Source organism: Carassius gibelio, chromosome B4 (assembly GCF_023724105.1).
Source record: "Carassius gibelio isolate Cgi1373 ecotype wild population from Czech Republic chromosome B4, carGib1.2-hapl.c, whole genome shotgun sequence".
NCBI classification, from domain to species: domain Eukaryota; kingdom Metazoa; phylum Chordata; class Actinopteri; order Cypriniformes; family Cyprinidae; genus Carassius; species Carassius gibelio.
The window spans coordinates 615,463-640,653 of record NC_068399.1 but is presented as its reverse complement, the minus strand read 5'-3'; the positions used below and the strand labels follow the sequence as shown (position 1 = coordinate 640,653).

General features: G+C 36.2%; 1 protein-coding gene across 2 annotated transcripts; it reads right to left on the bottom strand.

The window, feature by feature from the left end:
* LOC127956162 (gastrula zinc finger protein XlCGF57.1) lies at nucleotides 1–23,790 on the bottom strand. 2 transcript variants are annotated; one of them, XM_052553910.1, is made up of 6 exons: nucleotides 23,706–23,790; nucleotides 21,888–22,191; nucleotides 17,108–17,249; nucleotides 16,698–16,767; nucleotides 13,947–14,101; nucleotides 13,303–13,679 (listed from the first exon to the last, which is right to left on the bottom strand). In XM_052553910.1, exons 2-6 carry the CDS (start codon nucleotides 22,147–22,149, stop codon nucleotides 13,517–13,519), a joined length of 792 nt encoding a protein of 263 aa, XP_052409870.1. In that variant the 5' UTR covers nucleotides 22,150–22,191; nucleotides 23,706–23,790; the 3' UTR covers nucleotides 13,303–13,516. The 2 variants fall into 2 exon arrangements, with proteins under 2 accessions (XP_052409869.1, XP_052409870.1); XM_052553909.1 differs by lacking the exons at nucleotides 13,303–13,679; nucleotides 13,947–14,101; nucleotides 16,698–16,767; nucleotides 17,108–17,249 and adding an exon at nucleotides 1–2,366.
* Between the last annotated feature and the right edge of the window lie 1,401 nt (nucleotides 23,791–25,191).

Here is a 25,191-nt window from a genome sequence, read left to right as displayed (position 1 = left end):
AAATTATATAGAGAAAGCAAGCAAAGTACACAACAAACTTTTTGAAACTCAGAATATCGGTTAAACCACTGCATCGCAAATGATTCACTGTTTCGAAGCGCTCCAATCGGATCACGTATCACGAATCACAAATCATTAGATTCAGATTGTATATCAAAGTGTGTATCGCAGATGATTTGATTCAGATTGGGACGTCAGAGCAGGTTTGCTGGATGTTTTTATCAGTTATTTGACCGTTATTTTATCTTACAGTTAGGTCCGCTCAAAAAATTTATTATTTAAATTAAATTATGATTTGGATTCTGTTGGTAATATAGTATAGTATAATAATAAAAGTTTTGTGTCTCTAACAAGCACTCTTGACATTTTTCACGAGTTCACGCTTATAATGCACAGAGGTATGGAAATGCATATTTGGTGTGCTGTCCGGGTAAGGGCTCCGAGCTCGGGTATGGCCCGAACCCAGAGTACCCCCCTTCTCCATATAGTTGTAAAATGAACTTGAAGTGAGAAGATGGGGTGGAGAAGAAATGCTGAAAAAAAATGTCAATGGATATTGGCAAGTCAGAGGTATTTATTCTGTGGTATTGATTACTTGATCGTGGTCCACTGGTGTTGATTAGGATAAGTATCTGACGCCCCTCCCGAAACTTGTTACATAATTATCTGAATGGTGTGCTGAAAACACTGCCACAGACCTGTCCCACTGCCAACACAACTGAATATTTCTTCAAGTGCCTCCACACTAAAAAAAAAACACCTTTTAAACATGATTAAATATTTATGTGCTGTTGTAGATTTTCTAGCCAATTAAGAAATAAAACAATTGTGAAGACAAAGAGTGAAACAAAAGAAAAGTCTGTCTTGACTTCAATTCTATGCAGAGAAATTGATCAATTTACACACAGCCGAAGTCTGTGAGCAAAGAGATAACACGCAAAGCTCACAGCAGCTTATGAAGGTACTTGTAATACATTTCTTGAGATACGGAAATAAAGTCCCTTGGGTCTCAATTCCCAACCATCCAGGAGGTTGTCTTGAGAGTCGCCCTCTTCACACCATTCTGTATCTGCAACATATAACCTGTTTTCAAAGATTTCACAAGTTATTTCTTAAGTGTTTTTCTAAAACCGTTACCTGCAGACAGACAGGTGTGCATCCATATGTCGAAGTCTTACGCTACTGAGAGTAAGACTTCTCAGTAGAGAACTTACACAAGACCCATTTTTCCCATTTTTTGATCATACAAACATATATTCAACCTTTAGACGAAATCATACTACTTAAATCTTACTAATATATTAAAATAATAATGGAGTATGAATGTGTTAATGTGATGTTTTAATTAGACTGATCACAACTGAATTGTCCTTCATCAGAGTGAATGTACAGATGATTGTCGAAATTGCCATTCCCCTCAGTATGACATGAGGTTTGAAGTTTCTTTCCCGTATGAGTTTGCACATGCCGTTTCAGGTCTGTGTGATATGTGAAACTGATGTCACACTGAAGACACTTGTAAGGTTTCTCTCCAGTGTGAATTCTCATGTGAATCTTAAGGTTTCCTTTAGCTGTAAAGCTCTTTCCACACTGAGGACAGGTGAAAGGCTTCTCTCCAGTGTGAACTCTCATGTGATTCTCAAAATTTCCTTTGTGTGAGAAACTCTTTCCACACTGGTGACATATAAAACAGTTCTCTCCTGAGTGACTCTTCATGTGAAGATCAAGGTGTCCTTTACACCTGAAACTCTTTTCACACTGATCACAAACAAATGGTTTCTCTCCAGTGTGAATTGTCATGTGGCCAATAAGATACTTTTTCTGTTTAAAACTTTTTCCACACTGAGTGCATATAAATAGCTTATCTCCAGTGTGATTTCCTGTGTGAAATGTAAGATTTTCTTTTCTTTTGTAGCTTTTCCCACACAGTTTGCAGGTGTAAGGCCTCTCTCCAGTGTGAACACTCATGTGGAATTTAAGATTTTCTTTTCTTGTGTAGCTCTTCCCACACAGTTTGCAGGTGTAAGGTTTCTCTCCAGTGTGTACTGTCACATGGGCACTAAGATTCCTTTTCTCTTTAAAACTTTTTCCACACTGAGAGCATTTGAATGGCTTCTTTCCAGTGTGAGTTCTCATGTGAATGTTAAGATTTATTTTTCGTGAGTAACTCTTCCCACACTCTTTGCAAATGAAAGGCTTCCCTCCAGTGTGAACTCTCATTTGGACTTTAAGGTCTCTACTTTCTATTTGAGTCGGTGAGTAAGTACAAGATTTTTCCCCAGTTATGAAATAATGACGTTTCTCATACTGATTCTTCTCTTCCATTACATTCGGTTCTTGACTCCCCTCTATCAGTGACATCAGGTCTAAGATGAAAGGAAACAAAAGCAAGTTAACTCCAGTTTAACAGCACCAAGACATGAAAGCTTTTAGACAAAAACACATTAAATTCAACCACTAAACAACTAAAATGTAATCTCAGAACCTCTTGACAATATTGTTAATTATTTGCTTTCTTAAAGACAGATCCGAATTACTTATCAACACCTTTTTAAAACCCACAATAGAGCACTTGATTGGGATCCCACTGGTCTCAACATAAATTGGTATCAGGCGGTTTTACATTTGCTCAGAATGGGAATGGGAGATTAAAATACACAGCAGTTACCAGCATTTAACAAGTAGAATGCAGTCAACAATAGTGATTTGTGCTTTTGCGATCAAATTACTTTTCGATCCTATCGAAACCAGTTTACCAAATCGGACTAAATCGTTCAAAACAGTTCACATCTCGAGCTGGTACAATTTTATTTAGTTATTTACTCAAATCATTAGTGAATGTGATCAAATCACATACTGAAGTGAGAACTGTTTAAGGTTGGAAACGTTTGATACTGAGAACCGATGAGCTGATGATACTGAGCAAGCCTGTAATTTACACAAAAGACAAAAAGCAGTTTCCTTAAGTATTTTGTTGAACATCAGAAAGAGTAACAAAATAAAACCTGTTGGAAACATGTTTAACAGAATTACTGTTGCATCAATACTTTTTTAACAATAGGAAACCCAGTGAAAGGATCATAAAACTGTTAAACTAACAAAATGTTTGTTTCATCAACAATATATTTTCAAGAACAGCTAGTTTCATTTAGTAACATTTGATATACATTATGTAAATGTTGGAAGGTAAATGTTTTTGTGTTAATCAGTAGAAACCTTTAAAACATGCTGGAGAAATGCTTCAGCTTGTTAGATTTGTCGACTGTTTATTCAAGATCTCAGTTCTCGGCTCAGCAGACTTACACATACTGCTACAGCAGATCTCGATTCAAGAACCGGTTGCAGCAGTTTTGAATCACCAGAACACTAAATGTAAATCTGTTTCTTTCAGACATGTTCATTATTTAAAACCGATGAGCTAAAGTTACGAGCATGTGTGAAGCTAGCACTAACTGAATCCAGCTGTTTCTTATGGTGATCATCCAAGGTTACAGTGACGAGAGGGGCAGGGCCGAGAGCCTTGGGAACGGTGGTGACGCTTCAAGCACAACTAAGGTGAGAAAAAAGGGAGCCGGGAGTGGCTAAAGTAGGCTGGAAGAGTTAGCCTTGACCCCTTAAAGAAGAGGGGAGCTCGGAGGACTCGAGGCTATGGAATGGCATCCTAATCCACCACTTAGCATAAGCAGAGGAAACATGTAAGAAGAGGGTTTCTTTCCATTAAATGTCAACTAAGAGGTGTGGTAGGCTTCAATGGCCACCACAAAGACCTTTAGGGTGGAGTGGGTCAACCCTGCGGATAGACAGCCCTGCGGAACTCCAGAACTGTACCAAACGGGCAGTTAGCTGGGTCGAGCATTGGTCTCCACACCAAAAAGTACAGTTTTCTCATAGAGGGAGCTCTGGATGGAGGATGGTCTCAACAAACTCAGTTGAGAGATTGGAAGCTATGAGTTGTGCCTCCCCAGAGACCACACCTAAAACTTCCAAACTCCGTGCGTGGGTGCACCCTCCGCCTGTGAGAGGAAATCTCTCCTGATGGGAACCTCACATGGAGTACCATCAAAAAGAAAAATCAGGCCCAAGAACCATACCCGGCCTTGCCAGAACGGGGCTACTAACAGCAGAGAGAACCAGAGAGGACAGTGCGATGTCTCTTGAGTCATAAACACCCTGCCTCAAAAGGATGTCTGCTCCCATATTGAGATGCCCATGAATGTGAACTGCTCTTAGCGAGAGAGGTTTGCCCAGGGACCACACAAGGATCTGGTACACTTGCCTGCACAAACAGCATGAGCACAGCCCCCCTTGGTGGTTGATATAGGAGACCACCACTGTTGTTGGTGCGCACTAACACTTAATCTCAATTAGTCCTAATAAGGGACACGTCCATCGGTGCCTTACACGGCGACAAGGAGCTCCCTGCACCAGGCCCTGAGATGAGATCTAAGGTCTCCTTCACATGTCTTAAACATGCAAAGCAGGTTTCCACTCAGGAACAACCCCTTGGTCTTGAAACACCACTGTAGGGGTTTCATATACAGCAGGCCAAAAGTTATCACATTGGATGCAGCTTCTATCAGACCCAGCAGCCTGGAACTGCTTGATATTGAGTGACCAGCCTTCTCTCGCTCTCGCAATTGCAGTGAGACGTATATGCCTGCACCGTGGTCGATTCACCATGCCAAAATAATTGGTTCTCTGTACTGGAGCACACTTTTCTTGCTTTACCTTTGCGTTAAGTCTTTACCCCAGCTATTTCGTGTGAGTGAGAATGACATCTGCCATGACCTGCTCTCTCCATGAAAACGCGGAAATTTCAGCAATGGATCAATGGATTTGCAGCACTAAAAATTGCTTGTAGTAGCTCTGCTACTAAATTACTTTAAAAATCCACATACAGCTATCAGCTGTTCCTTCATCTTGGCTAAGCTTTCAACGTTGTTACGGAAAAGGTGAGGAAGCTACATGACCTGTGGTGCGCTTGCGGCATTCTGAAAAGTTGAGATGTTTTTAACTCGATGCAGTGCGGACGCACCTGGAAAAAACGAGCTCGCCGCACTACGTGCGCGTCGCAACCGCAACGCTTCTTGCCCGACATCTGTTGCCAGTCTCCATATAAATCCTTGTTAAAACAAGGTAAAAACATAAAATAAATGTCTAAATAAATGTCACTGAAATTATGTTTTATCTAAATATTGGTCAAATATCGAAGCCAGAGTTTTTAGACTTTCAATTGACGCACATTTTATCAAGATCAAGTAAGAGAGTGATGTTTAACGTGCTGTGAAAGTGAAACGATAATAAACTGGGGCCGTTGGCGATGCTTGCAAACAAATGGGTTAATAGCAGTTATGTGCTATTCGCTTCCAAGTGGTTTCTAAAGATATTTACTTGCCTGTTTTTCGTATTACGATCCTAAAAAGGCAAAATTTTACTCACACTTGCTATCCTGCGTCAAAACACGAGGGCAGATGCGTTTTAGATTAATTTTGAGTGATCCCGCCAGTGAATGGTGAAATAGGTCCCTAAATAATTTGGTCCTGCCAGAATACTTGCATGGAAATTAAAATGTAAAATTATTATTATTATTTTTTTTATTTATCATGGAACTTATGTCTGTATCATTTCAGTGAGGTTTAAATGTGCGCGGTAAGGCGAATGTAATGTCTTGGACATTTCAGTGTGAATGAAGTCTCTGGAAATAATGCCTTGGCTTCATGGTTAAAAGTGGCATCATCATCCGATGGAACTACGTTTGTGTCAGTCTTCCAAATCTATGCGCACTCCACACTCCAGATCAGCAGGTGCCGGTAATGCATCTTTACGCTGGTTTGTCAAAAACTGCCATAAAACACTAGTAGAAAAAGACGGAACTGCGTCATGACGTCGTTTAACGAACTTTAGCCGTGAACCTGTTTTTAGCATCTTCGCCTGAAAATGTATTGGTCTGCGCCGCTAGAGGAAGCGGCCTCAAACTGCCACTCGGCCAGAATGCCACGGTGAAAGGCTGAGACGCGGCGGGAAATGAGAAAGGCTTGCTGCGGTGAGAACAGGGTGCGGCCCAGACTGGTTGGATTCCTGCTGCTGCAATCTAGCGCTCGAGGAGAGCTCGGTCTCGGGCGGCACGATCGTTGTGTCGAGCGAGGCGAGCTCGGAGCTTGCATGGTCTATTGCCAACGACGTGTGACTTGGCGAGGAGAGCAGCTGTCGCGATGACGCTTAATGGTGCTCAATGGCCGTGTTTGGCTGCGTAGGAATGATCGCTGGTCCGGTAGCTCTCTTCGTTGATAGGAAAATTGGGTCTGTGATAAGGTGACAGTTGAAGCGAACCAGCAGGCTGATAAACCGTCAATGGATAAAGGTAAGTCAGCGATATTTATACTATGGGATTGATTACTTGATTATGGTCCACCTGTGTCGATTAGGCTTGAGTATCTGACGCGCTCCTTCCAAATCTTGTTAATAAAATGTCATTTAAATAAATTTAAATTAAACAAAACATTAAAGAGCCACAAAACGGTACTTCTTGTTAGAATTTCTTTAAAAAATGACAATTTAAAACTGAGAGTCCCAAGACATTGTTTCACACGAGAAGAAAACTGCTCTGTCTTCTCTGTCGGTGTGTAGTCAATTTCCTCTTTGGGTTGCAATGTATTTTTCATTGCATGAGAATATGTGTAGTGTGAGAGCAGCATTGTTTGTCAGGGATGGCAACAGTAACTAAGGAGGGGGGGTCTTTGTGAATGGTCAATTGATGGAGAGGAGCCTTGATTAGTGTGGTGACCAAGAAGCTGATGGTCACTCTATTTAAGCTCCAAGATCATATATGCAGATGGCAGAAACCTACAGAAGGACAAACATCACTTTAACTCTTTACCTATCTGGGCATAATGGTTGTGTGGCCAGACTCAATCTTCTTCTAAGTGAAAACGCATGACAACCCAACAAGATTCTCTAATGAACCTGAATATCCAAGCATCATGTTTGGAGGAAAAGCAGGTACTTCTCATCACCTGCAGAGTACCATCCCAGCAGTAAAGTGTAGTGGTTGCAGCCTCATGCTGTGTGGCTGTTTTTCTGCAGCAGAGACTGAAGGACTGAGAACACTAACCTAACATATGGGTGTGAACCGTGGATGTTTGGGAATTGCTTGGGCTGCCTCTAGGCAATTCTTGTTAGGGTGGATCAACCTGGTCAGGGCCCCAAAGGTTGGTCGGGGACCTTCACTTGACTTTTCGAAGCTCGTCTGCTATTCCCTGTGTGTTTCTTCTGGCCTGATTTCTGAATTTTGAATGTTGGAATATTTGGTTTGATGTTACGAGTTTCCTCTTCATCTTGAGAACTTGAGGCTTGTGTTTTTTGGAGTTGGATGGTTGCAATCAGGATGTTTGGAAGAGCATATATGTGAAGCTCTGCAGTAGGTTCAGTTGTGTTGTGTTTCAAGTGTTTAATATTAAAGTTGAAAGGGATCAGTTTCAGAGCTATGTGGAGTGCCACATGGTGTTCAGTTTTGATGAGTACCACTTGTCAATGATCCAAATTTTTGCACTGTGGATTGAGGTGTTTTTTTTTCATATTATAAGCTCTATGTAAATGCCAGCGAAGATAAGGACAACTAGTTGAGCCCCAGAGACAGATCCTCAGTGAAGACCTGGTCTCTTAGACGGCCACCAGGACAAGAACACAGGAACCAGATTAGTCCTCTGCACAATCTGACTTTGCTGCAGCATGGATCAACCTGTTGGTTTGTCTGGCCTGCAGACTGAGCCTGCTGTCTCCTAAGGTTTTTTCTCCATTCTGCCACTGATGGAGTTTTGGTTCCTTGTCACGGTCACCTCTGGCTTGCTTAGTTGGGGACACTTCTTTTACAGAAATATCGGTAACACTTTATAATAACTGCATGCTATTAATCATTAGTTAAGCATTAGGAAACAGTTAATTAATCATTTATAAAGCATTAATAGACATTTATAAGCAGTTTATAAATACAGATGTAAATGCTTTATACCTGATTTAAAAGCATATCTATAATGTATTTAATAATTGTTTTTTCATACTTTATTAATGATCAATTTATCATTTCTAAATTCAGTATAGCATTATTTACACATCAGTTATTAAGGAGTTGTCAGTGGTTCATAAGATCACTTAGAAAGTGTATGTAAATGATTAATAAACTATTTAAATGTGCATTCATACATCTTTTTATTCAGACATATAGTAATAGTTACTTATAGTGTTAATAAATGATTTATTAACATGTATTTCTACTGTAATTCAGGTAGTTATAAAACATATGTAGTTGTTAGTTAACTATTTTTGTGAGCTCATCTAAAGTGAGGACTATTTATGCCTTGTAAAGCTTTTACAAATGATATTTAAAGGCTGTTAATATTTCTATGTTCTGTATCACTGTGTTGTGTTTGTTTCTGTTTTTTGTTTAGAAGATAACTGAGCCTTTAAATATCCTTTATAAATGCTTTACAAGGCATAACTAGTCCTCACTGTAGATGAGCTCACATAAATAGTTAACTGACCACTACTAAATGCTTTATAACTACCTGAATTTACTACATTTCTTGTGATCTTATGAATCACTGGCAACTCCTAAATAACTGGTTTGTAAATAATGCTATACTTCATTGAGAAATGATAAATTGATCATGAATAAAGTATGAAAATACAATTATTAAACTCATTACAGATATGCTTTTAAATTAAGAATAAAGCATTTATATCTGTATTTATAAACTGCTTATAACTGTCTATTAATGCTTTATAAATTATGAATTATTTGTTTACTAATGCTTAATTAATGATTAATAGTGTGCAGTTATTATAAAGTGTTACCGAAATATCATCGACTTGATTGCATAGATAATATTTAAACTGATTAATTAATTAATTAATTCAATGATGAGCTGCTTTAAACTGCGAATTGAGTGTGACATTTTGCATTATTCACACACTATTTTCCTATTTGATACTGTAAAGCTGATTTGACACAATCTGTATTGTTAAAAGCACTACATTAAAATTTTGAATTGACTTGTCAAGAGTAGAAGCTAAATGTAACCAATATTTTAGATGACGAAAAACCCATGAAAACCCAATCCAAAGCATTCAGAACATCAGATTGAATGTTCACTTTCCAACAGGAAAATTACCTTAAGCACACAGCAAGAGTGGCTTATAGTCAACTCGGTGAATGTCCTTCAGTGGCCCAGCCACTAATCAAATATTTCTGGTGAAATCTGAAAATGTGTGTGTGCCCCCATCCAACCTGGAAGAGCTTGAGGAGAAGAATGGCAGATAATTGCCAAAAGATGATGATCAAAGCTTGTCACATCATACTAAAAAATACTTGAGGCTGTAAAGTTGCTCCAACTATGAGTTAAGGGTTGTAATAAGTTTGCTTAATATTTTACAAATCAAACAAATTGTGCCCAATACATTATGATTTTTACATAAATCATTGTATAATAAGTTATTATAATACATTTGTAATACAATTAAAATATTAAATTATTTACATTATATACTAAAGTACCTTTTTTTTCCCCAGAGATGCTTTTAGAAATATTGCATCCTTGGACGATTGGACTGTGTCTGGTCCACAGCAATGGCACAGAGACGATGGAAGGAACTGTGGTGTTTTCGGATGCACAGTGAGTTAACTGTATCATGTTAATGTTGTTAATATGTATTCTATAATATAATACATGATTGATGAATATAACTGATTCGGTTAAATAATGTTTTGAGTAGATGGCAGAGATGGAAGCTAAAAGTATTAAAATGTACCAGGAAATTCTGCACACTGAACAGATGGGATACCTTCGTCTTTACCATGCCTCATGCATGGTGAAACATCTGCAACCAGAGGTAAACCTTGAAATTCAAAAGGTTTACAGTTTAATGAGTATGTAAAGCTCAACATGAAAGTTTATCCTAGGACTTTTCACCCGGAGTCAAAATAGTCCAGAGTGCAACACAGACCAGCTGTACGGCCCAGGATGAAGGAGTTTGCATTTATCAAAAATATCGATCAAAGTATGTGATGACAATTTAATTTCCTTATTAACTGCAATTTGATTAAGCAGTTACACTCATTGTTATCATTTATCTGTATGCAGAGTAATGCACTCATGAATAGTCACTGGACTGGATTCAGTGTGACCTGCGCTGATATCAGCCTTGACACGATCACAGAGGAAACATCATTCAGCTGTGGATGTGACACTAACCATGTGCATACCTTTAAGAAGTATATTATAGCTAAAATTATATATTCTTTATTAAAAAGTGCAATATGTGTTTAATACTACTTTGATTTTACAGAACATTGACACTACTGAAGAAGGGCTGGTAGATTGACCTTGTACTACAGGATCAAGAAGTCTTGGTAAATATTACAAATTACTAAGCAAACCATTTTACTACTAATATCCTAGCTATCATTTTTAGTATTGTTATTTACAAAGATGTAGTCTCTCACTGACTTTTTACTTTTGTAATGTTTTTTAGGAGTCTATATGTTGTATACCGTAGCAATATAATCAGTTATAGCTAGAAACGTTTACATTTCTTACATTTGTCTAATTTGGGTTACATTCCAGAGACTGCACGAAGGCTAGAGAAACGTCTCAATCTGATCCAGCAGGATGCTTTCATTTAAACATCACACATTTTCTCCAAAGCTAAGGATGAAACTTAGCAAAACGTTTTTGTTTTTTGATGAAGAGAAGGTATTTCCCTGGACAACACAACTTAGTTCTTGAAGTTTTGACCCCTGATGTATACACACAGACACTCTGATACAGTACATGGGACAATATTATTAAATGCACTGTACATATATCTTTCATAACTGTATTTTCTTCTTTTTTTAAAGCTTACACTGTTAATGCTGCAAATGACTGAGGGCTTTCACAGGCTCCAGGCAGAAATGGCTTTACAGTCAAACATTGCTTTGGAGTAAGTCTTTCTTTTACTGTTGTTTTTTAACATCCTTAAAACATGTCTGAAAAGCTTATATCCGTGTCTTATCTTTCTTTTAAAGGGTCAAATGTTCAAGTCCACCATGGTTTTGATGGCACTTCATCAGTAGGAGTGTAATCCTGTATGAAGAGGGTGGTCTGCTGAACAACTGTACTTTAGGCCCAAATGTTCTTGTTGCCCTGTCCCCATATTCTTTCACATTTCTCCTAGTAGTTTAAGATCAATAATATCACTGACATTGAAGACTGTATGTAAACATTGTTATATAAATACTGATTTTAGATTACAGTACCGGTCAAAATTTCGGACACATTAATACTAGTCTCTTATTATCATCAAGCCTGCTCAAAACCAAATTTGATCAAAAATACAGAAAGCACAGTAATATTGTGAAATATTAAAAATTAAAAATAATGATTTTCTAATTGAATATACTTTAAAATATATTTTTTCCATGATCAAAGCTGTATTTTCACCAACCATTACTCCAGTCTTCAGTGTCACCTGATCGTTCAGATATAATTCTATGATGAGCTGCTATTAATATTCTATTTGTTTTGTGTGATACTTTTTCAGGATTCAATGATCAATAAAAAGTTAAAAAGAACAGCATTTATCCAAAATATATATTTTTTCTAACAATGTAAGTGTTAAATTTCACTTTTTGTCAATTTAACACATTTTCTGAATAAAGATATTACTTTTAAAAATAAAAAAATAAAGAAAAATTACTGACCACAACTTTTGAATGGTAGTGTGTATGTTACAAAATAGTTCTGTTTTAAATAAATGCTGTTGTTTTTAACTTTTTATTCATTAAAATAATCCTAAAAATGTACCACAGGTTATAAAACAAATATTAAGCAGCACAATATTTTTCAACATTGATAATAAATCAGCATATTGATTTCTTAAGGATCATGTGACACTGAAGACTGGAGTAATGATGCTTAAAATTGGGCTTCGATCACTGGAATAAATTACACTTTAAGGTGAGACACTGCAGGCAAAAACATCGTTTTTTTCAAGCACCTGTCAGTTTTGAGATTTTGGGCTTTTTGGTTTTTCATAAAGTGCTTTTTCAAATTAGTTTATTCCCCCCAAAATTGTGAAAACATATTATTTTCTGGCTGTTCAAAGTATTTTCTTAATTATGGAGTGACAAAAAAAGATAACCAGAATTCCCTCAGTAAAAACATTTGACTCTAATATGTCAAAAAAATTTAAAACATTTTTTGAAAATGACTTCATCTAGTGTTCAGATTTTTGTACTAGACATTTATGCAAATTAGCGCATATTTCATTAAATAATGCCTCATTTGCATATTTAAACATACAATTTTTGAAAACTTGTGATACAATTTTTTTTTTTGCAATAATCAATGTAATCAATCAACTGGGTAAGTAAGGTGACAACTATTAGTTATTTTTTTTGCCCCATTCACCTGCAGTGTCTCGTCTTAAGGTACATTATATATTTATATATATATATGTGTGTGTGTGTGTGTGTATATATATATATACCCATTATTACTCCAACTAGTACTAAAGTAATATCTTGAAAGTTTAAGAAACAATAATATCTGTTTAACTAAAATAAAAGCTTTTATTGACATAAATGCCAGTGAACACCAAATATTGGGATGTGCCTATCAATAGATACGTAAACCATAGCCTCCATTGAAGAATATGAACTTCATCAGTAGGAGTGTAATCCTGGATCTTTCCTAAACATATGACAGAGAAGAGTAATAACACAAGTGGTGCTAAACCGGATCAAAGAAGCAAGCAATAAACATGCTGTTGAAGATCACAAGATATTGTGCAGTTTATCTGTACCGCCACCACTGCTTTGTTAGAGATTATGTGTAAATGTGTAACCGAAAACACAGAAGGCTCCCACTTTGAAGGGCATAGCTGGAACTCTGGAACCTTGGGACCTAAATTCAGAAGCAAATGAAGAGTGTGTGTGTGTGTGTGTGTGTGTGTGTGGTCATGTGAGTGTAGTAGCATCTCTCCGTTTATTTTCTTTGTACACGGTCAAACTTCACCAAAAAGCATGGTTTATCTTTACCTTGGAATGTTGTGGAGGTGTGTTTGAAAGTAATTTAATGACTTTAACCTCTATAAAGATGTTTTTATTACCTTTGCTGAAGTTTGTTTTGTACTCCAAACTGTATTTGGCAGGTTTTATCATCTTCAGGATAAAACAACAACTGGAACGCAAATGTATTGGTTTTTGTTTCCCAAAGCCAAAAAGGTAAAATACTACATGCGGCCATTTAAGTCACAGGCAAGGTATTGGAAGTAAAACGAATTTATTGATGTTCACAGTTAAGTAACTAAACAATCTAAACCATAAATGAGATTAATTGTGTGTGGTTATATTTTTACAGTCAATGTCATTGATCTGATGAACTTCCTTTTTGAAAAAGTAATCCCAGACCCTCTTCCCTACATGAGATCCACAAAATCACTCTCAGCCCAGTGTGACAGACCCTCCATGGAAGAAGGTTCAGTCGAGCGGGGGTCTGAACCCAGCACCGCTGCCTGCAGCATCAGGAAACTCTCGGCATACACGCAGCACAACACAGGACGGGACATCCACCCTGATCGTCCTGCTCAGATAGCCCCAGCACCAGCTCACGAAACTCCTGTGTGCCAAGTGCCTGAACCGCCTAATGGGAAAGACAACCACAAAGACATCTGCCTAGTTATCTCTATTATTCTGCATACGTGACTCGTGTTCTAATATTTATATTGTTGATTTGTAATAAAACATACTGAACATTACAGCTGTGTTTGTATTGAAATAGTGTTTTCATTGAAACATACTATTGTGTGCTGTTTGCTTTAATTGTAATGACCCGACTGCTTTACAAAACAGCTATTGCATTGAACACAAAATGATTAAATGGACTTGTGTGAAATGATAGAACTCTTACTTTTCTATTCCTTTGAGTTTCAAGGGTCCATAATCAGCTTTGTAAATATTAAGTGCATTTTGTAGTGAATACACATTTAGGCAAACTGGTTCAAAGCCTGGGTGCTGGGTTATGCAGGTAAGTGTGTCTGGTACCTGGTTAATCCTTCTAACAATCTAAAAAACAAGAACAATACACTTCTGTTTATTATACATACATACATAAAGTTCAGTTATGAAAATCTAGATGGTGCAGTCTGATGCGTTGTTACCGTAACTGATGACATTCACAGTGTTAAACGACTTGGCATGAGCTGAATGGTTCATGTTGCAAAAAGCTGTCCAAACCTGCCTGGCACTACGTGAAAGAGTGAATGCCACAGGAACAACGGGAATCGAGCGTTTGTGATACCTGGCTATGAGTCTTTCACATCGCTGTGGGGGAATTTTGGCCCACTCTTCTCTGCAGAATTTAAATCAGACACTTTGGAGGGTTTTAAAACATGAATGGACTGTTTTAGTTAAAATACATACTGTCCTGTACAAAATAAAAATCAGCATTTAATAAACATCACAACAATATAATATATTATAGTAAAGTATATAAAATTGTTATTATTATTAACAATTAAAAGTTTGGAAACATTACAGTTTTAAACTAATTTAAAATAACTATTTCTGCTCATCAAGGCTGAATTTATTTGATCAAAATAAAGTACAAAAAAATTATTAAATTAAAAACAAAACGAAATATTGTGAAATATTATTACAATTACAAAAAGTACTCCGGTTTTATTGTCACATGATCTTTTAAAAATCACAACAATTTATTTGACTCTACAGAAACATTTCTGATTATTATCAATGTTGAAAATGTAAAAATATATATACATTTTAATGAATTTGAACATCACTTTCATGCATAATGAATAAAATGATTAATTTCTCTCTCTTTTTTAAATCTTCTACAAATGTTTAAGTGGTATCATTGTTTCCACAAAAATAGTAAGCAGCAAAACTGTTTTTAACATTGATAATAATGAGAAATGTTTCTTGTGCAGCAAATCAGCATATTAATATAATGAATCGAAACCAAAAACAGTGCTGTAACAGCAGACATGTAGCGCGTCACACTACAGTCTATTATATAATTACAGCACCACCAATCTCAAATTCTCACTCAAGTCACAGGGTGGAGTAACACGTTCTGCTCGTGTTTGGTGCTTTGATTCAGTTGAACGCTTCAAATGTCCTGTAGATGATGCTGCGAGCTGTCTGTGATGTTCCTTTTCACAGTTTACTGGCGTAATAGCTTAAGGCCATTTGTGCAATTTTAATCATCATGCAGTGACCAACCCCTCAGGTTCGCAAAATACGCAAATCCTTATTTATACAGAAAAAAATTACATCCTAAGTCTTAATAAGTAATTCAGTGATTTTGAATTACCTTGATGTTTGAACCTTTAATTTCCTTGTATTATTTCTGAACACAGGACAGGACTGTACAATATGTAGTTGTAGATTTTGCATCTATTGCATTGAAGATATACAATGTAACAAGTGATTTGTTTAATATTTACATCATGTTGACAACTTCATGTGTGCTGCACTTGGAATAGAATGTACTTTAAAGGGTTAATAAAGAAAAAGTAACTTAAATCATGCTGTAGTTACATTTTTGTGTACTGAATAGAATATTTGGCCAAAAGTCTTGGGGATAATCAAGATATTTTTTGGTAAATGTGAGAAGTGTTCTTTTTGGTCTGCAGTGGCTTTGGCCTTGGAGCTCTCCCATGCAGTTTTTGGCCAGTCTCTTATTCTTGACCTCCTGGTTGAGTGGTTGTTGAGCTCTTTGGTAGCCAAGCCACTCATGGGAAGGTTCACCACTGTTTCTAGTTTTCTCCATTTACGGATAACGGCTCTGACCATGGTTCGCTGGCTTTATAACCCTCTCCAGACTGATAAGTCAACAATTTTTTTTCTCATCTGTTCTTGAATTTCTTTAGATCACGGCGTTATGTGTTGCTCTTTAAAGTCCATGTTTGCAGGTTAACCACCACTGTCGATTAATGGGTACATAAATCACTCAAGATATGTATAGCATTTTTAAAATGTCTCAAAAATGGTCTTAAAGACCAGTTTTTTAGGTTTTTGTTATTAATTTTTTTTTTTTTTTACGCAATTTGTTGATGACGTCACGTTGGGGAGACATGGAGGAAAGCATGCTTCTCTTTGTCAGACAGTTTCTGTTTAAGTGATTTCTTGATTCAACTGGTCTGGCAGTAATCAGGCCTGTGCATGGCTAGTGAAATTTAACTCCGCTTTCTAAAATAATGTGGTTAATCACAGCTCTTTCATGATTTCAATAAATTTTTCACTTATAGGAAGGCAGGTTTGGACAACTTTTTTCCCATAATAAATGAAATCATCATTTAAAAACTTAATTTTTTATTTCCTTGCATTATCTTTGTGTAATATTAAAACTAGTTTAATGATCTGAATCTTTCAAATGTGACTTATGCAAAAAGCAAAACAAAAAACCAGGAAAGGGCAAAAACCTTTGTAGCGCATTTATATAGAATGGTGATTAAACAGACTTGGAACTACCAGTGTGTTAAACTGTTTTACTGCCAATCAGAATCCAGTATTCACACACACACACACACACACACACACACACACACACACACACACACACACACACACACACACACACACACACACACACATACAAATTACAGAATAAAAAATAAATTGTGTGCCTTGTACTTACCTGAGGAATCTCCAAACAGCATTTATTTTCTTTTTCCGTTGGCATAACAGCACAATTTTCACAGGTACACCTACAGATTATCAATAGCAACTGATTAATTTTTATTTTATTTACAAGACAGCAGTGTGTAACTGACAACAAAAATGTTTTTCAATTTACAGAAAATGTTGATGGAACAATAAAGGCTTTTATAAAAAAGTTTATTTTTATTTTTTATAATATAACTGTGGTAAGTATTCATATACTTGTCAGATCCAAGATGTATAAACTATGTAGTAAACATCAGTTTCGCATTGTTGGTTAATACTTTAATTTTGAGTAATAACTTTCTGTAATGTCTTTGGTTACATTAAAATAAAAAGTTAGTACAACCTAAAATTAAACAAATAAACTGGAAGTAACGGACTAACCACGCGGTCACAGGCTGGAGCATCCTTGGTATTTGAGGTGAAGTAGGTTCATCGTCTTGAAATTCAGGGTCAGACTCTGGCTCGAACATATATGGTTGAAACACTGGACGCTGGACGTTTCCAAAACAATTCCCCTCACGTACTGATGGGGGAGTTTAAAGTTAGTTTACGAAGCAAAACTGTTATCAGATCATAGCAGTGGGTGTTATTGTGCCTAAAAAAACTGTTTCTCAAGCCGGACTCAAAACCAGGTTAGAAAATAGCCAATTACTTTTTGATATTTCTGAATTTAAAATCCTGAGAATGTCATAAGTGGTCCTCAGACAATAGTATAAATTAATAAAAAATAAAACTTTAAGTGTGACTTTGAGGTAGGTACTTCATCCACCACTGTAAAGATCCCAATACAGCTCTCTGTGCTGGACATTTTACAATCTACGTGAGTTTAATGATGGATTCACCTAAAAGCTTCCCCCTTTGTTTCTCAAAACTATCCCAATTGCACTTCGAGGGAGTTCCCAGATAAAAATTACATTTCGGGGGAAAAAACCTGTTAAACCTGTCATTATGTCCTGACAGTAGAATATGAGACAGATAATCTGTGAAAAAATCAAGCTCCTCTGGCTCCTCCCAGTGTCCTATTGCCATTCGCAGTTACAGACCGCTCCCGGTAAGAAACAACCAATCAGAGCTGCGATCCGTAACTTTGTTTGTGTTCAAAATGTAGAAAAATGAACATAAGCGAGTACACCATGAATCCATTTTCCAAACCGTGTTTTTAGCTTGTCCTGAATCACTAGGGTGCACCTATAATAAGTGTTTATATTCGGACTATTTTAGATTGCTTCGGGGATACCGCGGCGGAGTAACCCAGTACCTTTGTGATTCTTCATAGACATAAACAGAGTAGTTCCGGCTACAACGTTCTTCCGCAATACGCAAGCAGTTCTGTTTATTAACCGCTAGAGCGTCAAAAGTTACCTACTGCAGCTTTAACTTCGGCTCTGTGTTTTAAATGTCGGCCCAGCTGAACCAGTTTGGCCAAATCTGCAGTTGTTTTTCATGTTCGCTGGTTGAAGGTGCACCAATCCAAATAACATGATATTTAGCCCCTAAAATGTCAATTTTACCAAGGGAACCTCTAATTTTATCCCCTGGAACGAAATTTTATCAGGGAACTCCCTCAAAATGTGATTAGTCTAGTTTTGAGAAGAAAAAAAACCTGGCAACCGTGATCTGAATGCACACGCTAGAGATATACTGCTAATCAAAGGAGAGCCTTTACTGACGAGATGGCCATTGATATGGTCATGATCTGTTTTTGTTTAGTTTTCTGTGATTCCCTTTCTCCTGGCTTTTTAATTAATTAGTCATTATTAGTTAACTTCCTCCACCTGTTTTCCCCTCATCAGCTGCCTTATCTAAAGTCTTCTTCCTGTTTGGCATTTTGTCTGTTCTTGTTGATGTTTATTCGTTAATCTAATGTGGATTTATTTACCTGTCTCCTGGATAACCCATTAAAATATTTTTTTGGCTCTCCTTCATCCTCGTGAGTGTGCACATCACCAGCCCATAACACACATGAAAATTGCATTTGATTTTTACACAGCCCTACACCAGCAAACTTCAAATCTTAGTATTTGTTGGCTTATATGTGATCAGTGTAAACTATTCTTCCATTAGAGCTTTTATGTAGTGTTTCCTAGGGCTGAGCAATTAATCAAAATATGGTTTTGGTCTCCAACTACTAACACAATAAGCAAGCTAAAATGATTATTGCATACCATTCAGGATTGGTCGGATCGATCGGTTGCACTTTATTTTACAGTACATGTAGTTATAGTTTACTTACAGTGTATTTATCTAAGAAAGTTCTGGTAATACAAGGTATCTACATGGGGTAGGGTTAGGTTTTGGGGTAGGTTCAGGGTTAGTACCTAGTTATTACATAGTTATTGTAATTACTATGATAAGTACATAGTATGTACATATGGAAAAGAACTGTAAAATAAAGTGCTACTGATTGATCCTAATATCGATATCAATGTTGTTATTGGTAGATAAATTTTTTTTACAGTGAGAGATGAAACGGTACAGTGAAAATATAATAGCGCAATAAACAGTAAAATTGTTTGTTCTACAAGCCTGTTTGTTTATAATCAAGACAACACATTAAATTACTATAATAAGAAACATCGGTTTGCAATATCAAGTGGCAAAACAATCTGAAGCTCAAAAAATTGCTTCTAAAGATTTCAGCTAATTGCTGAAAGCTGAGACTGAAATCCAGACATATTAAATTCAGAAATGGCCATACCTGCTCCTACGGGGAAAATAAGGTGGATACAAACACTTAAAAATAATAAAAATAATAAACATGAAAAAGAGCATGTTGTGTTCATATACTGTGAAGCTTACTTACAAATAGTTTGCATCACAAGTAAGTACCTTTTAATATTACTTCATTAATACATTAAGCCACGTTATGTTTTCCTTTGTAACTCTTTTCTGTGGGAGGATAATGCTTAACTTTTTTTAAACACTTTTGACCTGATTCAGCATGTGCGTGTACCCTCACACAATCATGGGTAACATACTCTAGATTTACTCAATCAGTAGGGGTCTAAACATTTCAAACCTTTTTATTAAGGATTAAGCACTATCTGATCACTTAGGTATTTTTTTATATATTGATCTCTGCTACCGCTGAATCTACAACTGTTTCTGTCCGAAAGAGATTAGCAACAACACTAGTGTGCTATTTATATAGACTATATCTTTAACACTCTATTGATCTTCTCCTTGATTGCTTTAACTCAAGAGTTAAGAATGTTATTGATGATACTGCTCCTGTGAAAGCCAGCAAGAACACGGGTAGACAAAAATCACCTTGGAGAAAATCCACAGCAGTTTAAAAAGACAATGCAGAAAAGCTGAGCTGATATGGCGGAAGACAAAACTTGAAATTCACTACAGAATCTATTAAGTCTTCATGCTTTTAATGTAAAGCTAGCCAAAGCTAGATATATTTTCTTCTCAAACCTTTGGGTGCTTTCCTATGTTTTGGTGCACACCTAGGTTCGATTGACATCAGAGTTTGGTTCTGGTTCTAACCAAAATAAAATAATATGAATGCATTACAGCGAGGGTGGGGGGAGCAATCAAACTATGGTTTGGGACCAGGCAAGCAAACCAGGTGTGAAAGCATCCTTGCACTCTTTTGGCTACTGCTTAGAGACTTCCTTTGATAGGCAAGATAATTGAAAAGGTAATTTTTAAATCAGCACAACAAATATGTAAAATCAAACGGAAACCTGGATAGTTTTCAATCTGGTTTCCAAATGCTTTACAGCATAGCGCTCAGAAGGATAATAAATTCTATTCACTTAAATTCTGACTCTGGCAAAATATCGGTGCTGGTATTGCTAGATCTCAGTGCTGCACTTGACACTGTCGATCATAACATACTACTAGAGAGACTGGAAAACTGGGTTGGGCTTTCTGGGATGGTACTCAAATGGTTCAGATCATACTTAGAAGGGAGAGGCTATTATGTGAGTCTAGGAGAGCATAAGTCTAAGTGGACGTCCATGACATGCGGAGGCCCACAAGGCTCGATTCTTGCACCGCTCTTGTTTAGCCTGTATATGCTTCTACTAAGTCAAATAATGAGAAATAACCAAATTGCCAATCACAGCTATGCTGATGATACTCAGATTTACCTAGCCTTATCTCCTAATGACTACAGCCCCATTGACTCCTTCTGTCAATGCATTGATGAAATTAATAGTTGGATGCGCCAGAACTATCTTCAGTTAAACAAGGAAAAAACTGAAGTCATTGCATTTGGAAACAAAGATGAAGTGTTCAAGGTGAATGCATACCTTGACTCTAGGGGTCAAACAACTAAAAATCAAGTCAGAAATCTTGGTGTGATTCTGGAGACAGACCTTAGTTTCAGTAGTCATGTCAAAGCAGTAACTAAATCAGCATACTATCATTTAAATAACATTGCAAGAATTAGATGTTTTGTTTGCAGCCAAGACTTGGAGAAACTAGTTCATGCCTTTATCACAGCAGGGTGGACTATTGTAATGGGCTCCTCACCGGCCTTCCCAAAAACACCATTAGACAGCTGCAGCTCATCCAGAACCAGAAGATCTGAGCATATCACACCAGTCCTCAGGTCCTTACACTGGCTTCCAGTTACATTTAGGATTGATTTTAAAGTACTTTTACTCATATATAAGTCACTAAATGACCTAGGACCAAAATATATTGCAGATATGTTCATTGAATTTAATCCGAACTCATTACACTACATTTCCTGCAATCTGAAATGATTGCACTGTATTTTATGCAAAATTATTTTCTATTTTTGCCATAATCGCGCAGCCCTTGTGTTTACCCAAAAGATCGTTAAGCTACAGGCACATTAAATAACATGGTTCTGTGTTTGCTTTGGCCACTGTATTAAAGCCATGGTTAGTCACCAGAAATACGAAGACTAAAGCTTTAATAAGGATGAAACTGTACATATTAAAAGCTGACATAAACAGCAGTTGCATTTACCAATAACAGCGCATCTAAAAAGTATTAGACAACTAAAGAAAAAAACTAAAACATCCTGCAAGAGTTGTGCTTGTATAGGTTCCTCTTCCATCATTTTTGGGGGTTTGATTTGGGCTCAAACTAACAAGACATTATTGACGGCTTTGTGTTCAATACACTAGAGCACAAGCATACATGAGTGAAATAAGACTTTGAGAATGAAACCTACCTGTTTGTTCCTCAGTAACTTCTTGTTTGACTCTAACATCTTCTTCAATTGTCACCTCTTCCCTCTCCTCTTTAATAAACACCATCTCTGTTTGTTCCTCAGTATCTTCACGTTTAACCCTAAAATCGTCTTCGATTTTCACCTCTTGCCTTTCCTCTTTAATTAACACCATCTCTATTCGTTGTTCCTCAGGATCTTCTTGTTTGATAGTAAATGCTTCTTCAATCTTCATGTCTTCGCTCTCGACTTTAATAAACGCCATCTTTATATCAGTGTCTTGTGGATCTCAGTCGCTTCAGTTTATCTGTGTGTTTGAGAGGAGAATAATTAACAGACAGATCTCTGTGTGTCTCAGTCAGCTCCCTAGTTCAGGAGTCAGCGCACTAGTAAAGGAGTCGGTCAACAAATCAACTATTTGATTACTTGATTTAATGACTGATTATCGATAAGGCTGTGCGATTATTTTCTAAGGATGTGAACCGTGAATGAGCACGTCTTACACTCAAAGACCGGTTAGGTTGACTTATCCGCGCTTCAGTTGAATTAGTGCAGTACACATGCAGTGTGAGCGCTAACACCGGAGCAGAGAACTACTGATACGTGCAGCATGATTACCTGAACGTTTCTGAGCGGCAAACGCAATAGATTTATAAAGCAATATGTTGTGAGATGGTCTTCTGTGTCACCGCGAAAATAATGACGAATAAATATTCGAGTGCATGTTGAAAAAACAAAGCTGAACAATTTAATACAAACGAGTTTTTCGTTAAATAAATCAATTCGTGTTAAAAAAAAAATCGTCAGTAAGCCTATTGGGGTTTTTCTTTTTAAATGTGAAGAATGACAGGTGCCAAATACTTTTGAAATCCACATCCCTATTATGGAGCAGATGAAATACATATACTCATTTATTGATCAATTATCAATGTGAAATCTACCTCTTTATGACACTTTTTCAAAACTATATTTGAATATTAACATTAGATATCTCAACATGGCTATTAAACTGTTGTCAGTCAAGCTGTCATTTAAAATCAGGACATCATTGGTAATGTTAATGTTTTAGTGATTATGCAAATTAAAAGTCTTTTTATTCGTTGTTTGTTGATTTTTAAGTATAAAACTTGGTTAAGTGATTTATGTGTCTGTACTTTTTGAACATCTCCAGCACATTATAACAATGCTAATGATAATAGTGATAACCGTGATCATTTTGGTTACTATAACCGTGATATATCTCCATACCGTTACATCCCTACTCTTCAGTCAGGCTTTTTCTTGTTTTCTAACACACAATTCATCGTTTCCTCACAACTATAAACACAAACTCAAAACCCCAACTTGCAAAGCCTCAAATTTCCAGGTCCAAATAAAACATTCTATTTAAACATCAAATTTTCTTCTGTCTAAATCTGATAACGCACAAAAATTATAAAATAACACAGTCTACTTTCTTGACAAACAGTTGTGAGACAAATCGCACAGGACTTCTTAGACGAGAAGCAGTAAATAGAACTGGTTCATAAGAGTCATTTGATTTAACTGAAGCTCAGCTGGTTTTTATTGGTTATGTTACTCTATCATTACTATAACAGTGAGCAAGTGGTGTGTTTATAATGCACTTTACGGGGAGTGAAGTGAGACGCATCTTTTCTGTAACTCGTGTGTGGATGTGCTTTACTATAAAAACTACGCTCATTTCTGTTATTAGATATATTACAACACTAGCCTGCATTAAAACATATCTAGTTCATTTCAAAGTCATCTGCAAAACGATTAGTATTGATATTAACGCTTTAAATGATTAAAAACACAAACCTTTCTTCAGCAAAAACACAGATGCAGGGGAGCGATGCAACCTTGTGACGTCATGCCGACACGCCAAAATAAAAGTCCTATTCACGCAAAACAGAAGTTCATATACAGATTCAGAAAGACATCGATATTTATTTTATTCAAAAGATTCCGGCTCATAAATTTAACACCAACACCAGAGCATATTCTCAGTCATAAACAAAGTCAGGTATCTTGATCTTCATATAAGGACTGGATTCCATTAAGAGTTTTCAGTTTAATTTGAAGAATTATTAAAATTTGCCTACTATTTAACTGACTATCTAAAACTTCTGATCTTTTTTACTTTTTCTTTTTTTTTATTAAACACACTTATTTACAAAACACAATTTTCTAAATCTATCAATGGAAGACTTATGGGCAGAACATATATAAATAAAATTAAATGAAACAAATTTCGATAAAGAAAATAAATACAAATAAATGTAAAATAAAATAAATTAAGCAAAAGCACTATAGTCCATAAGGCATGACAAAATTGTGTACATACATATATCGTCCTCAGTCAACATATATTCTTAAATTAAAGTTACACTGAAGCTTAACAAGTTATAATGACAAGTATTTTGAGACATCTTCACATAGCGAGTAAATGTTATCACTGGAGCCTTTCTGAAGTTTCAAAGAAGCAAAGTATTCCCTCAGTTCAATTTTAAACACCATTAGGGATGGATTTCTGTTTTGCCATTTACATTTATGAATATGGTATTTACCCATAATTGTTATGATATTGTACATTCTAAAAAGTTCCTTCGGAAGGTTTTCATTACCAAAAAGAATTTGCTCTAACTTTAATTGTGTAATTCTCTCCATTTTTGTTTCCAGCCAATTCATGACATCTTGCCAGAATATTTGTATCACTGGAAAAGACAAAAACAAATGTTCAATAGTATCATCTTCCTGGGAACAGAACACACATGGCTCCACTTCAAAACCAAATCTCTTTTTAAGCATAGCTGCTGCTGGATAATGACCATTTATAATTCTAAATAGCATTTCTTTAATTTTAGGAGGTATAGGCCATTTCATGAATTTTATATATTTATTTGTTATTTTATCATCATAATGCCTTATTTTTATATTTTGGTAAAAATCATGAAATAGTTTACATTTGAATATTTTGCTAATACAATTTGGGAATTTGGTTTAGTTGCAGTTTAGGCAAATTTATTTGACTTGGAATAATATAAATAGTTTTGTATCATCTTTAATAGGCCTGTTGGTATTGCTTTATATGCCTTATTATAATCCTTTATTAAACTTTGTATATACAATTTTGTTTTAAAATCCGTAAACCTAAGAAAATTACCTTGTTCATCTAATATATCTGTGATGAAAATTATTCCCTTTTCAAACCAATTTCTGAAAAAAAAAGTGTTTTCTACTTATTGTTATCACTCTGTTGTTCTGTGGAGCCATGTGGTGTAAAATTATGAGTAAATACCATCTT

Coding starts and splice junctions, on each gene's coding strand:
- LOC127956162 (XM_052553909.1), bottom strand. CDS start 22,149: ATGGCGTTTATTAAAGTCGAGAGCGAAGACATGAAGATTGAAGAAGCA. Junction 2,367..21,887: donor AGTTACTGAGGAACAAACAG/GTAGGTTTCATT, acceptor CTTTCATCTTAG/ACCTGATGTCACTGATAGAG.